This window comes from Prionailurus bengalensis, chromosome C2, assembly GCF_016509475.1.
Source record: "Prionailurus bengalensis isolate Pbe53 chromosome C2, Fcat_Pben_1.1_paternal_pri, whole genome shotgun sequence".
In the NCBI taxonomy this organism is placed as follows: Eukaryota; Metazoa; Chordata; class Mammalia; order Carnivora; family Felidae; genus Prionailurus; species Prionailurus bengalensis.
In genome coordinates this window covers 3908430-3920771 of record NC_057350.1, presented here as the reverse complement: position 1 = coordinate 3920771, position 12342 = coordinate 3908430, and the positions used below count along the sequence as shown (strand labels likewise).

General features: G+C 59.0%; 1 protein-coding gene across 1 annotated transcript in view; it reads left to right on the top strand.

Moving 5' to 3' along the window:
* UMODL1 (uromodulin like 1) overlaps window positions 1–12342 on the top strand; it is a 65670-nt gene that overhangs the window by 20473 nt on the left and 32855 nt on the right. Inside the window, exons 7-9 of the mRNA XM_043595966.1 lie at window positions 6361–6689; window positions 8402–8514; window positions 9998–10217. Of these exons, the coding sequence (XP_043451901.1) occupies window positions 6361–6689; window positions 8402–8514; window positions 9998–10217 (662 nt within the window). The remainder of the gene's footprint in view (window positions 1–6360; window positions 6690–8401; window positions 8515–9997; window positions 10218–12342) is intronic.

Below are 12342 nucleotides of genomic sequence, written 5' to 3'. Positions count from 1 at the left end.
CCTCGCGACCGGGCACGAACTGCAGGCGGGGGCTGGCGGGAGAGGAGGGTGCAGGACGGGCTGTGACGGGCTTGGCACCTTCGCTTTGGACTTGGCCACCACACGTGGTCCCGTCCTTCCTCCCAGAACCTGATTTGTTACTTTAACAGCTTGTACCTACAGAGGAAGGGCAAACGCTGGTGTCGGTGCCCCAGCAACTATTCTGTCTTCTTGGTCACTCCCGGGTTTTTGGCGCTGTTTAAATCCTGCCGTCAGTGCGGTTTTGTGCCTGGCTTCCCTCACTCACCATCCTGTCACGTAGAGTTTTCCAGGACGCAAACCGGTCCTCACGAGTATGGTTTCCGATGGCTGGGTTCACATAACTTTCGTTACAGAATATTGTTATGATTCTGTTTTGTTGTTACTGTCGCTAATCTCTCCCCGTGCCTGACTTATAAGTTGAGTTTTATCACAGGGACGTATGCAGGAGAGCACAGAGTATGTGAGAGGGTGCGGTGCCATCCGTGGCTCAGGCATCCGCTGGGGCTCTTGAGATGTGCCCCCCGCGGAGAAGCGGGGACCCCTGTGATCACCTTCCGCAGCAATGATATGAGGCTCTGGGCAATCTTCCTCATGGGGGGGCACTTAGTTTGCTCCCGACATTCTGCTCTGCAGACCAGAACTTCCACTGACTCCGCGAAGTGGTTAAGGAGAGTGTTGTCATCACTGAGCATGAATTGATCGGTAATATAATTCAATGCCCTTTCCCCTTTAAAGGAACATCACAGTGAGGTCCCTCCCTTTGCTCATAATAATAACACGGCCAAGAGCTGCTTAGCACTTAACTCACCCTGGCTTTGTAATAAGCTCCTTATGGTCTCACCTCGGTTAACCTGTAGAGCGCCCCCAGGAGGCACCTGCCCCTATCTCACTCATTTTCAGAAGAGAAAGTCCAGGTAAAGGAAGGTGACCGTTGGCACAAGGTCCCAAAGCTGGTTCTCACGGACAACCCGGTCCCCGTCCGTCACCCGAGGTGACCTTTCCTAGCAGTGTTCTGGCTGGAGGACACCTCTCCGATTTTGAATGATCTGTTCCTGACCCAGAGCCGCCACGGGGCATCCCACTGGCCGTGTCCCCGTGTGTAGGGTCAGGAGTGGACCAGCCCTCTAGGGCGGTGGGATTTTTCTTTGCTGATGCAGAGCCGGACTGGGGTGATAATGGAAGATTTTTATTTACTGACTCTTCCCGCTCTGCTGTGGGTAAGGGGCAGAGGCTGTGAGCCCCCGCTGGGGAGGGGGCTGGTTCCCAGCACCCCTCAAGGAGCGGGCGGTGTGCAGTCCTCTCCCACTGGAATGTTCCGTCTCGCGGCAGATGAAATCCCACGGGGCCGGGAGGCTCGTTTCCTGGTCACTGCCAGTGCATCCCTGTACTTGGCAAACAGTAGGCACTCAGCAAGTGTTTATTAGGGGTGACTATTCCTCAAGTCCCCGGATGTTAAAAAAAAAAATGCACCTGCCAGCTTCATTTCCGGCCACAAAACGCTCCTCTGCTGTGCTTCCTGACTCTGGGGTCTGATTCGACATCAGCACCACCCTCCACGCGCAAATGTGCCCGCTAAGCCTCGCCCAGAGCCTCCCGCAGACCATCCTCTGTCTCCTGTACTGTGGCCTCTGGGGGAGAATCCTGTCCTTCGGCGAGCACAGAAGGTTGGAATACGGTCACCGAAAATCCCCTGGCTAGTAACCTGAAAAGACAGCAGACCCCACTCACCGTGAGGGATGCTGTCAGCCGGACTCTGCCAGGCTGTTTGACGCCACGGGCGACAAGATTCCCTCGAGATCAAGGGCCGCTCGAGAGCGAAACACAAGTGGGAAAAACTCGGCACCGCCCTGACCTCACTTCTCGCAGGGCAGGAGAGACACAGGCGGCGTTTCCAGACCAGGAAGGCGGAGTGAATCCCAACTGCACGTCGCTCAGGGAAGCGGCATATGTTTTCCATTTAGACGCTGATATAAATGAGCAGTCTACTGGAATGGTTTGGAAGTACAGACCCGTGGAAAATACAGCACGAATCCCCGATGCTGTTCCTGTGAAATTAGTCATCCAGTGAGTGACGCGATGGGCGGCCGGATTCTTGCACAAAGCAAGAGCCATCAGAAATAACCTCGCAGTGCCTGCTTCTCTTGCGGGAACACGATCTGTTTTCGGGACCAGGTGGAACTGTATTCAGGGTCCCCCTAACTCCCTCCCACACTGTCTCCTTCCCCGCTGGCGCCTCACAGCTGTTCAGCTCCATGAAGAAACGTCTCGCCAACCTGTGGCCTGGCCAACGCAGGGCTGCCGGCTGGAGAGGCGGCCGGGGCTGGCGAGAAGCAGCCTTTCAGGTTCACGGACGCCAGCGTTCCTCATTGGCGGCCAGGCTTCCGATAACCGGGCGCTCAGCATCTGGGCCGGAGTCCTCCGCATTTCCACCTTCACAGGGTGACACCTTTTCAGGTGGCAAGCTGGCAGGCTGGAGGGAAAAGAGGAACAGAGGTGGACCCCGGGGGATCATGGGAAAGGGGGCGTTCCCGGTACCAACCTGATCTGCTTCTCCAGAGATGGGTCAGGGTTGCCCAGAAGAAACACGGTTCCAGACCCGGGGGCGCAGGGAATCTGCTGTGTCACCGAGACAAATGTCAGGTTCCGGATCTGGCTCACGGCTATAGGATGCGGAAGACGTGAGGGCAGCGGTACCCTCGGATCACGCAGAGTCAAGAATTGGGCATTACGTTCTGGGGCCACGTTTTCAGAGGAGCGTTGGAAAGCTCTAGGGCGGTGGGAAGGTGTCCTGCTAGTGAGGGACAAGAACCCAAGTTATTGGGAAGACAGAGGGAGGGGGGCAGAAGGACCGTTTCCATTTGAAACGGCTCCGGGTCTGTCCTAGGGAGGTGCGATCAGCCTTCGACTGTGAGATGTGCAGCAAAGCATATAGGAAGCTTCCCGTAAGCAGCACTGTCCAGCCGGCAGCGGCCTGGAAAGCGGTTTAAGAAGAGGCCACCTCCTGGATGGCTGTGGCAAAGAGCCACAGACGAGGTGCCTAAAACCACAGCCGCTGACCCTCTCACGCATCTGGCGGACCTGGAGGACGGGAGTCTGGTGACAGCGTTTGGCGTCAGCCCTGGTGATCCAGGATAATCTCATCTCGAGATCCTCAACTTGCTCTCACCTGCAAAGACCCTTTTCCCAAAGAAGGTGGCATTTCTAGGTTCTGGGGATTAGGACCTGCTGTCCTGGGAGGTCACTATGCAGTATAGCACCCAGGTGGGATAGACAGCAAGAGAACTTTGTCGTTACTTGTTGGACAGTGTTGCCGTTGACTGCCTCCTTGACCTTTCCGGGCCTCAGTTTTGTTCTCTGTAGCATGGGATCCTAGTAGAGCCATCATGTAACGTTGTTGGAAGGACTAGACGGGAAAACCTGCCTGGTGCCCACGGCACTCGGCAAATGCTGGCTGTACCCGCATCACTGACAGCTCGCACGGCGGCATGACCGGTGTCGTGGGAGAGGGAGCTCACAGCTCCCTGTGAGCGTCCCCACGGTCCAAGTCCCTGGACGCGGGCCACGCTGGCTTGGTCATTCGGGCGCGCGTGTCTGGCATGACAGTGGGCTTTAATTCAGCGTCGTTTCCATCAGTGTCGGTGGTGATGCTGAGCGTGCAGTGATGTTCGATGAATGTCGAACCACGCCAAGTTACCGCGGTAGTTGGTCAAAAATGGTTGAACGTGGACAAGTGCGAATAGCTCCGGGTGTTCGATGGGAGAAAGAGCCACGTGAGTGCTTGGTGGTGGCGTTCATTACCCTCGGGGGAGGGGGAGGCTCCTCAGGCCCCCAGACTCTCTCAGCGGCGGGAACGTTGGGCCCACGGCAGCACGGAAGGTTTCACAGCATTCAAAACGGCCGGGTCGGCAGCTTCTTGGCCCAGGGACCTAGGGACCGACGGCCTCTTAACTGAAGAGTGACTGAATCTCCGGCCAGCCCGGTACCTTCTAGACTCTTCCTGTGCCCCGTTCATCAGGTCATTTCACAGATGTAGCGACAGCCTTTTTCATTTTTTAAAAATTTTATTAAAACTTTTTTTTAAGTGTGTGTTTATTTTAGAGAGAGACAAAGAGCCCAAGCAGGGGAGGAGCAGGGAGAGGGAGACACAGAATCCGAAGCAGGCTCCAGGCTCTGCGCTGTCAGGACAGTTGTGTGGCCTGCCTACGTGGAAACATTGTGCTTTGAGCAGATTTGGGGGGGAAGGCGTGGTAGCCCTTCCTTGCTTTTCCCACGACCCCTTTGTTGCTGAGGGGCAGACTGACCGCCCCGTGGTTGTTGGAAGGTTGGGCTGCAGGGGCGGCTTTTTGATTTCAGGGTTCCAGTGGCGGGGAGGTGGGGGTGAGACCCACAGTCTCAGGCCCCGAGACCTGGCCGCCCCTCGGCCAAACCACATCTTCCTTTTCTTGCCACAAAAGACGCCATCGGGAAGGAGGTGAAACTGTGTCCCTGTCCGTTTGCGTGACAAACGCACAGAAAAATACTGGACAATTCGGTAAAAAAGACAGGTGCGTCTTCTTCAAAGTACGCTCCACCCCCCATCCTAGCAGAGTCACCAGGGACAGTGAGGAGTGAGATGGGCACCGATCGTGGGCGAGAATGACGGCGAAGGAAGGGCTGGGCTCACCTGGCGTGAGCGTCCAGTGGTTCATATCCACCTGCTCGGGGGCCCGGTGGGGGCTCAGTGGGGAAGCCCACTCACACAGGGCTCTGTGATTTCGGGACACGGCAAGGCTGGGCGAAGGACAAGAGTGGGGCACGAAACTTGATTCTGAGCCTCCTGGCAGCCAAGGCAAAACAGGCTGAATTGTACCAGCGTTTATGTTTGACTGAGAGGAGGCATACGCATTTGTCCAGAAAGACAGGACTTTGTCATGCTATTGGAAAGCATGTGTCCTATGAATCCTTATGTGAGGGGCTTGGGGGAACGTCAGACACTTTTTAATTATTTTTTCTTTACTTTGGATTTTCAAAGATTTTTTAAAAAGCCTTCATGGCTTGTTTTTTATAGAACTCAAATTCTGATGTAAAAATTATGGTGACTAGACCAAGGGCCGTCTACTTCTTATAGAATTCCTATTTCCCAAAGAGAGACTGACTTCTGTTTGAGTATTAAAACAGGTCTTGGTTGTTATGTTAGAGTACTGCTCCCTGAAGCGGGGATTTCGACAGGGGCACGCGAGGGGCCCCGGCCTGACTCGTGACTCTGGCTTCCCTCCGGGCCATAGCTTCCGAGTGATGAGCGATCCCGGCGGAGGTCCTTGGGCAGATGACCACAAGCGAGTGAATCAGAACACTCGGGCCCTGTGAATCGGGGTCGAGATCACATTTATAAACATAGCACAGAAACAGCACGCCCCGTGTGTGTTCATCTGCTCAGGCAGCCCGAACAGAGCACCACAGCCTGGGCGGCTTAAACGACAGAAACCCCTTCGCTCCCAGTCCAGGAGACTGAAGTCCCCGATCCAGGCGTGGGCAGGGCTGGCTTCTCCTGAGGCCTCTCTCCTGGGTGTGCAGACGCCGTCCTCTCCTGGTGGTCCCTCTGTGTGTGTCTGTGTCCTGATCTCTTCCCATTGGGACACCGGTCAGATGGGAGTAGGGCCACCCTCGCGGCCTCACTTTAAATCACCTCTTTAAAGACCCGATCTCCGAACACAGTCACATTCGGAGGTGCTGGGGGTTAGGGCTCCAAGAGATGAATTTGGGGAGGACACAGTTCATCCCCTGACGCGCCATCGTGGCCACAGTGCAAACCCTTGGGTTGCTTTTGTGTTGGTTCTTGTGAATAACACTGCAATGAACATGGGGGGGGGGGCGGGTGCCGGTGTCTCCCAGAAAGTGTGGTTTCTTTGGTTTGAATACACGCCCAGAAGCGTGGGGTAGATCTATGTTTAACTTTTTGAGGCACCCGCATCCCGTCTCCGCCGTGGGCTCACCACACCCCCACCAGCGGCGCACGTCCGCGTCGGCGAGCGCGTTCTCTCTCGTCCTTTTGATAACTGGCCACGCTGACAGGCGTGAGCTCGTGTCTGCATGTGGTTTTGATTTGCATTTCCCGACGGTCAGTGACGCTGAGCATCTTGTCCTGCGTCTGTTGGCCGTGCGGACGTCTTCTTCGGAGATCCCCTGCCCACATTTTAACTGGATTGTGGGGGGCGTTTTTGCTGCCGAGTCGTAGACGTCCTCGCTACGCCTTGGATGTTGGCCCCTTCTCGGACACGTGACTTGCGAACATTTCCTCCCGTCCTGTGGGCTGATGGTTCCCCTGGCTGTGCAGAAGCGTTTTATCTTGGCCTGACGGAGTCCCACTGCTGGCTTTTCGCCTTTTCGTCGCTTCTCTGGTGTCGCCTCATCTTCCTCGTTCTCTTCTTCCACAGACTGCCCTCCCATCCGGGACTACATGACCCTCAACGTCACCAGCAGCAGCTTTCGGGTGTCTTGGCGTTTACATTCTCCCTGGCCCCGCACTTTCCACGTGCAGGTGTACAAGGGGGAGGAGCTCCTCCGGAGCGCCAGGACCGCGGGGAGGAGCCTGGAGGTGGCGGGGCTGGAGGCCGGAGAGCTCTACGGGGTGCGGACCGGCTACCAGGGGTGCGGGGCCAACGTCACCGCCACGCTGGCCGTCAGAACCGGTAAGGGCACGCGTGCGCGCTCCGCCTGCTACCTGTGGTCTCCCCTCGCGCCCCTACGTCACATCTCGTCCGGGGGGCTCGCTCTCCCACCTGCAGTGAGGAGGGTCCACGGGGAGCCCCGCGTTCAGGTTGGAAGGCTGAGAAGGCAGAGAGCGGGGCGGAAAGTGTAACACAGCAGAAAGGGTGGAGATTCGCACGCGCTGAGAGACTTCCGCGCACCGAGTTCTCGGGGCTGAGTCTGTGACTCCCCCAAACCGCAGCTCACATCACCCGAAAGCCTCATGGCGCTGCCTCGCTTCCCCCACGACGCACCTGAAAAGCTACCGTGGTGCCCGCTCCACGGGTGCCGTGAAGGGGTTTTCTTGCACCTAAACCAACATGTTATAGGTACGAGCTGGGGATTCAGTTCCAACAGAGCAGCTGGCGTGGCCCGGGGGGGGGGGGGCGCTCTGCAGGGGACCGACCTCGCCCCACCCCGTGACTTGATGCCCCCTGGCCCGGCCAGGCGGCCCCTGGGTGGGGCAGGCCCCGGTCACGTTGGTGGCGGGAGCCGTGTCCTAGGCCGGCCGCTGGCTGCAGATGTGGGTGCCGGGGACGGTAAAGCTCCCTGACACGGACACAGCTGCACGCAAGACACAGCGGGGGCCTGTCCCGTGCGGGGCTTAGCGCCAGTGACGGTGGCGGTGGGCGAACGAGGGTCGGACCGAGCAGGCCTCTGATGACATCGGCCTCCACCCTTTAAAGGCTCTATTGAGTTAGTTCGGCCGCGTCAGGAGCCACTGGGAGGTGGTGGGCATTCTCGCGGAGAATGCAGACTCCCCGGGCGCAGGTGGGCACTGACCTTCCAGGAGGCGGTGCGCCATGGGCAGGGTCGAGGCTGACGCCACAGGGACACCTGTTTCCCCTGAAGATGGGCGAGGGTCCAGAGTGGCACGGCGCACAACACGGGTGACATTTCTGGGGCCCTCGTGGTGTGTGCCCGCAGCAGTGGTAAACGGCCCCTGCGAGCCGAGCCCGCTAGCTGGGGAGGGGAGAGGCTGCTAGGTCAGCGGACACGCGGCGACACAGCGGGCTCGGCCGTGGACCTCGGTTTTACGCTCAGGAAAGGAAGAGCTGGGTGTCACTAGTCCCACCTTACTCCCCCAGCTTTTCTTGTGTCCGAAGAACAGGTGCCTCCCTCGCAGGTGACCGCCCCTGCTGCTTGGCCTGGGGCAGAGTGTGCTTTTACGTGGGAATTTCGGGGCACAAACCCGGAAGGCCCCGGGCGGATGGGGCGCATTGGTCATGTTAGTGCTGGGGCCCCGGGTGGGTCCGGCGTGAGGACCTGGCTGGCTGGCTGTGTGCGTGTGATCGGGCTGGGAAAGTGGCAGCCATGGGGGGTGATGGATGATCGCAGGGGCCTTCAGACCCTATGTGTGCCGGCTGAGAGCCGGTTCCCGTGGCAGGACACGCCTCTGCCCCTGTCCCGCCCGTCCCTGCCCTGGTGTAGAAGTGTGTGTGTGTGTGTGTGTGTGTCGGGCGGCTCCTGTCCTCCAGCACAGAAGTAAACCATCCTCACATCACGTCCCCCAACGCGGCTCCCCGATCCAGCAGCTTCTCTCTGTCCTCCAACAAACGTCCCCTCCAAAGAAGAGGCTTCCTGGGAAGCGGTGCCAGCAAAACACGTGACGTTTGCTGGCCAGCGTCCGCTACTCTGTCCCCCGCTGTTGCAGATGCCCGGGTGTTCCAAGTCACCGTCAGGGTCCTCAACCGCAACGTGACGGGGGCCCTTCTCAACCGCAGCAGCACCGAGTTCCGGGACTTTTCTCGACAACTGCTCCAGGAGGTAAAGCCAAAGTGCCACCACGGTGCCCCATGGTGGGGGGAGGGGGCGTCTGAGCGAGCCTCCCGCGTGCACCCGCCCCCGCGCCGAGCCCCTTCTCTGCGACGGCGCCACAAGGGCGCGTCCCCCCAGCCCAGATCCCACGGTGATTACCCGCAGGCTCCCCGCATGTGGGGCACTCAATCTAGATTTGGGGCCAAAGCGTCTCTGAAGACCGTGCTTTGATTCAGACGGGCTCTGTCACGTGATGGTGCAGCCGGGCTTTCTGTGGAAGCTTCCTTCCGGGGGACCTGGGCAGCTGCCTCCCGCTCCGGGGCGCCTTCGCTCGAAAGGCCTGTAGCGGGGGTGCCCATAGCTATCCCTCTCCGTGGCTGACCGGAGCCATCAGCCCGCGGCCGGGGAGAGCCAGGCCAGCGGGGACCCGACTGGGGAGCGAAGCAACTTGCTGAACCGTCCAGAACCATGGATGGGCTGAGATTTTCCCTCTCCTGCAAAGCGATGACTTAGCCTGTTTCTGTCGGGAGGCGCTGGTCGAAGACAAGAGATTCACGGCACAGCAGGCAGCGTGAGGCTGCCTGCCAGTTCCCTCTGGCCCACGAGTCCCACGGTGGTGACACGGAGTGGCCGGGGTGGGGGGGGACACACACACACACCGCGGTCTGCGTCTCAGCTGGGCAGCCCCGAGCTTAGGGAAACGGGATCTTGTAAGGGGCCGAAATCCGCCTAAACGTTGCTCCAGGGAGAGAGACACTATCTTTACGGGATCAGACATGAACAAGTCTGCCCTTTGCTCTGGAGGGACCGCTGTCTCTTCCTACGCCGTTCATCCTACAGACGTCTTGGAAAGAGACCCTGCAGCTGAAGGGCAGTTAGCGCTTTTTGCTTGCAGGACGTGTAGACGTGGGACGGACAGAAGGAGGGTCACATTCTCCTGCCTGGAAATCGTCTCGCGTGTGCAGGCACGGTGTGGGGGGGCGCGGGGCAAGGCTGGTGTCTCCCTTGCTCGGCACGCTGGCCTCGGCACCTGGTTGCCTGTGTGTCTCCTGGTGGATGCGGCCAGCGAGGGGGGCAGCTCCAAATGGCCATGGGATCGTCCCTCCGGGGTCCCTCCTGTCAGTCAGTCTGTCCGTCCACTCCCAGGGTCTGTGTGTCACACACCAGTTTTCGGGTGTGCACACAGAGCGGATGGGGCATCTCATGTTCCAGACGGGGGCCCCGACTGCAGTGGTTTTCGCGGACTCGCACAAGGCCGACGGGGCCCGGCCCGGCCCGGCTGTCCCTGGGGAGGCCCAGCGGGGGTGCAGGGCGCTAGGGTGCCTCGGCTTGCCCCAAGGGGCTGGTTTCTGGGCACCGCCTCTTGGCCGTGAAGGGGATACGTGGATTCTGTTCACCACCCGTCGGTCACCCGGGCCCCGACGAACGGTTTTCTAAGATGCTAACGGAGGCCTCTGCTCTGTGTGAGCGCCCGTCGCCTCTTCTCGGCCAGGTTGAAAACTCTTTCCCGCCAGCCGTCTCCGACCTGCACAGGAGAGGGAAGCTGAGGACACAGATGGTCTCTCTCCAGGCTGGAAGCGTGGTGGCGACGCTCAGGCTGACCGTGCAGGACCCCGAGTTCCCAGTGGGGGTCTCCACGCTGGCCCCCTTGCTCCCGCCTCTGCTGGCCAGCACCGTGTTCCAGATTGATCCGCGGGGGACGCTCGTGCAAGGTCAGTTCTCCTCCACGCCCGAGCCTGCCGCCGGGGCACCCCAAAGCCCTGGCCCTCTAAAAGGTGGATCGACTACGGGAAATGTGAATCCTCATTCTGAGTCTCTCCGTGGGATCGGGGAGCCTACCCGCGTCTCACATCTCCTTATTCCAGGTGGGACGGGGACCCCAGAGCCCCTGCAGCTCACTGCCACAGATGGCCAGAACACAGGGTGGGTCTGGGCTGGAGGACCCTCGAGGGCAAGGGCACCGGGGGCTGACTGTGTGTCAGGGCCCAGCACCACTGTGGCCGGGCCACCTGCTAACGTAGGCGTCTATTTCATTGGCCCAAACGTAATGTAATGTCACTTCATGTTGCCTTGAGGCAGGAAGTCACAGATCAGGGCAGGGGAGAGACCTGGAGACAGAGGGGCGGGGTGGGGTGGAGGCAGGGAGGAGAGACAGAGGCAGAAATAGAGGTACAGATGAGAGAGGCAGACTCAGACACAGAGATACAGAAGCAGAGACATAGGCAGAGAGACAGGCAGAGACAGAGACATAGAGACAGAGACATGAAGAGAGGCACAGAGAGACCGAGAGACAGAGACAGACAGAGATATACAGAGACAGAGACATAGATAGAGACAGAGACATGAAGAGAGGCACAGAGAGACCGAGAGACAGAGACAGACAGAGATATACAGAGACAGAGACTTAGATGGAGACAGAAACATGAAGAGAGACACAGAGAGACCGAGAGACAGAGACAGACAGAGATATACAGAGACAGAGACTTAGATGGAGACAGAGACATGAAGAGACACAGAGACAGAAATAGAAACAGAGACAGAGGGACAGAGATATACAGAGACAGAGACATAGAGACAGAGACATGAAGAGAGGCACAGAGAGACCAAGAGACAGAGACAGAGATATACAGAGACAGAAAAATAGAGACAGAGACATGAAGAGAGAGAGAGATGGAGAGACAGAGACAGAGATATACAGAGACAGAGACTTAGATGGAGACAGAGACATGAAGAGAGACACAGAGAGACAGAGACACAGAGACAGAGATATACAGAGATAGAGACTTAGATAGAGACAGAGACATAAAGAGAGACACAGACAGAGACACAGAGACAGACAGAGACAGAGAGGCGGAGAGAGCCAGCCGACATGTAAGGAAGGTCTGGCCGTTCGAGCCCAGGGACGAGGCTCCCTGCAGGGAGAGCAGCTCTCGGCTCAGTGTCCGGGAGCCTGTCTGGGGCTCCGTCCGCGGAACGGGCGTCCAAGAGCCAGCTCTGTCCTCTGCTCTGAGCTTGGTGGCATTCTGGCTTGCTGTTCCAACCCCCCCCCCCCACCCAAGGATGCAGGGAAGGCCGTGGGACTGTCACATCTGAAGTCACACCTGGGAAGCACCCGCCTGCTCAGCCTGGGATGGGCTTGTCACGCCCCCCTCAGGGACGGAGACGGCAGGTGTCCTCTGCACCCGGCGGGCCTCACCTGAGCTCCGGGGGGCTCAGTGCAGGGAGGCACAGGGTGCCCTGCGGGTGGGTCCTCAGGGTGCACCCTGGGGACCCGTCTGAGACCAGAGCGGAGCCGTCTGCAGGCGGCCCAGCCAGTCCTCGTGGGCTACTTGCCAGCTCTGTCCCTGTGTGCCAGGCGTCAGGCTCTGCCAGCTCTCTGCCGGTGTGCTGAACGGTGGCCCCCAAAGACAGGTCCCCCGAGAACTTCAGACCTTGTCTGGGAGGAGGGTCTTTGCAGATCAAGTAAGGATCTGCCATCATCCCGGATCGGGGAGGCCCTAAATCAGAAGACACAGAAGAAGAGAGAACCAGAGACACAGGGGGAAGGCCACGCAGAGGCAGAGGCTAGAGCCAAGGAGCCCGCGGAGCCGCAGGAGCTGGAAGAACCAGGGAGGAACCTCCCCCAGCGCCCCGAGGGGCGGAGGCCCTGCCCCCCTCGATTCTGGACTTCGGTCTGGCCTCTGGCAGTGACAGGGAATGAACTTTGTGGCCTCCGGCCAGCTGGAGCACCTCATAGAAGTGTTGTAGAGGAGGAAGAGACACCCCCACTGCTAATATTCTAGGGTTCTCAGCAGGTCGTGTTATGTGTCCCGCCCTGCAGCCTTCCTGCCCGACAGC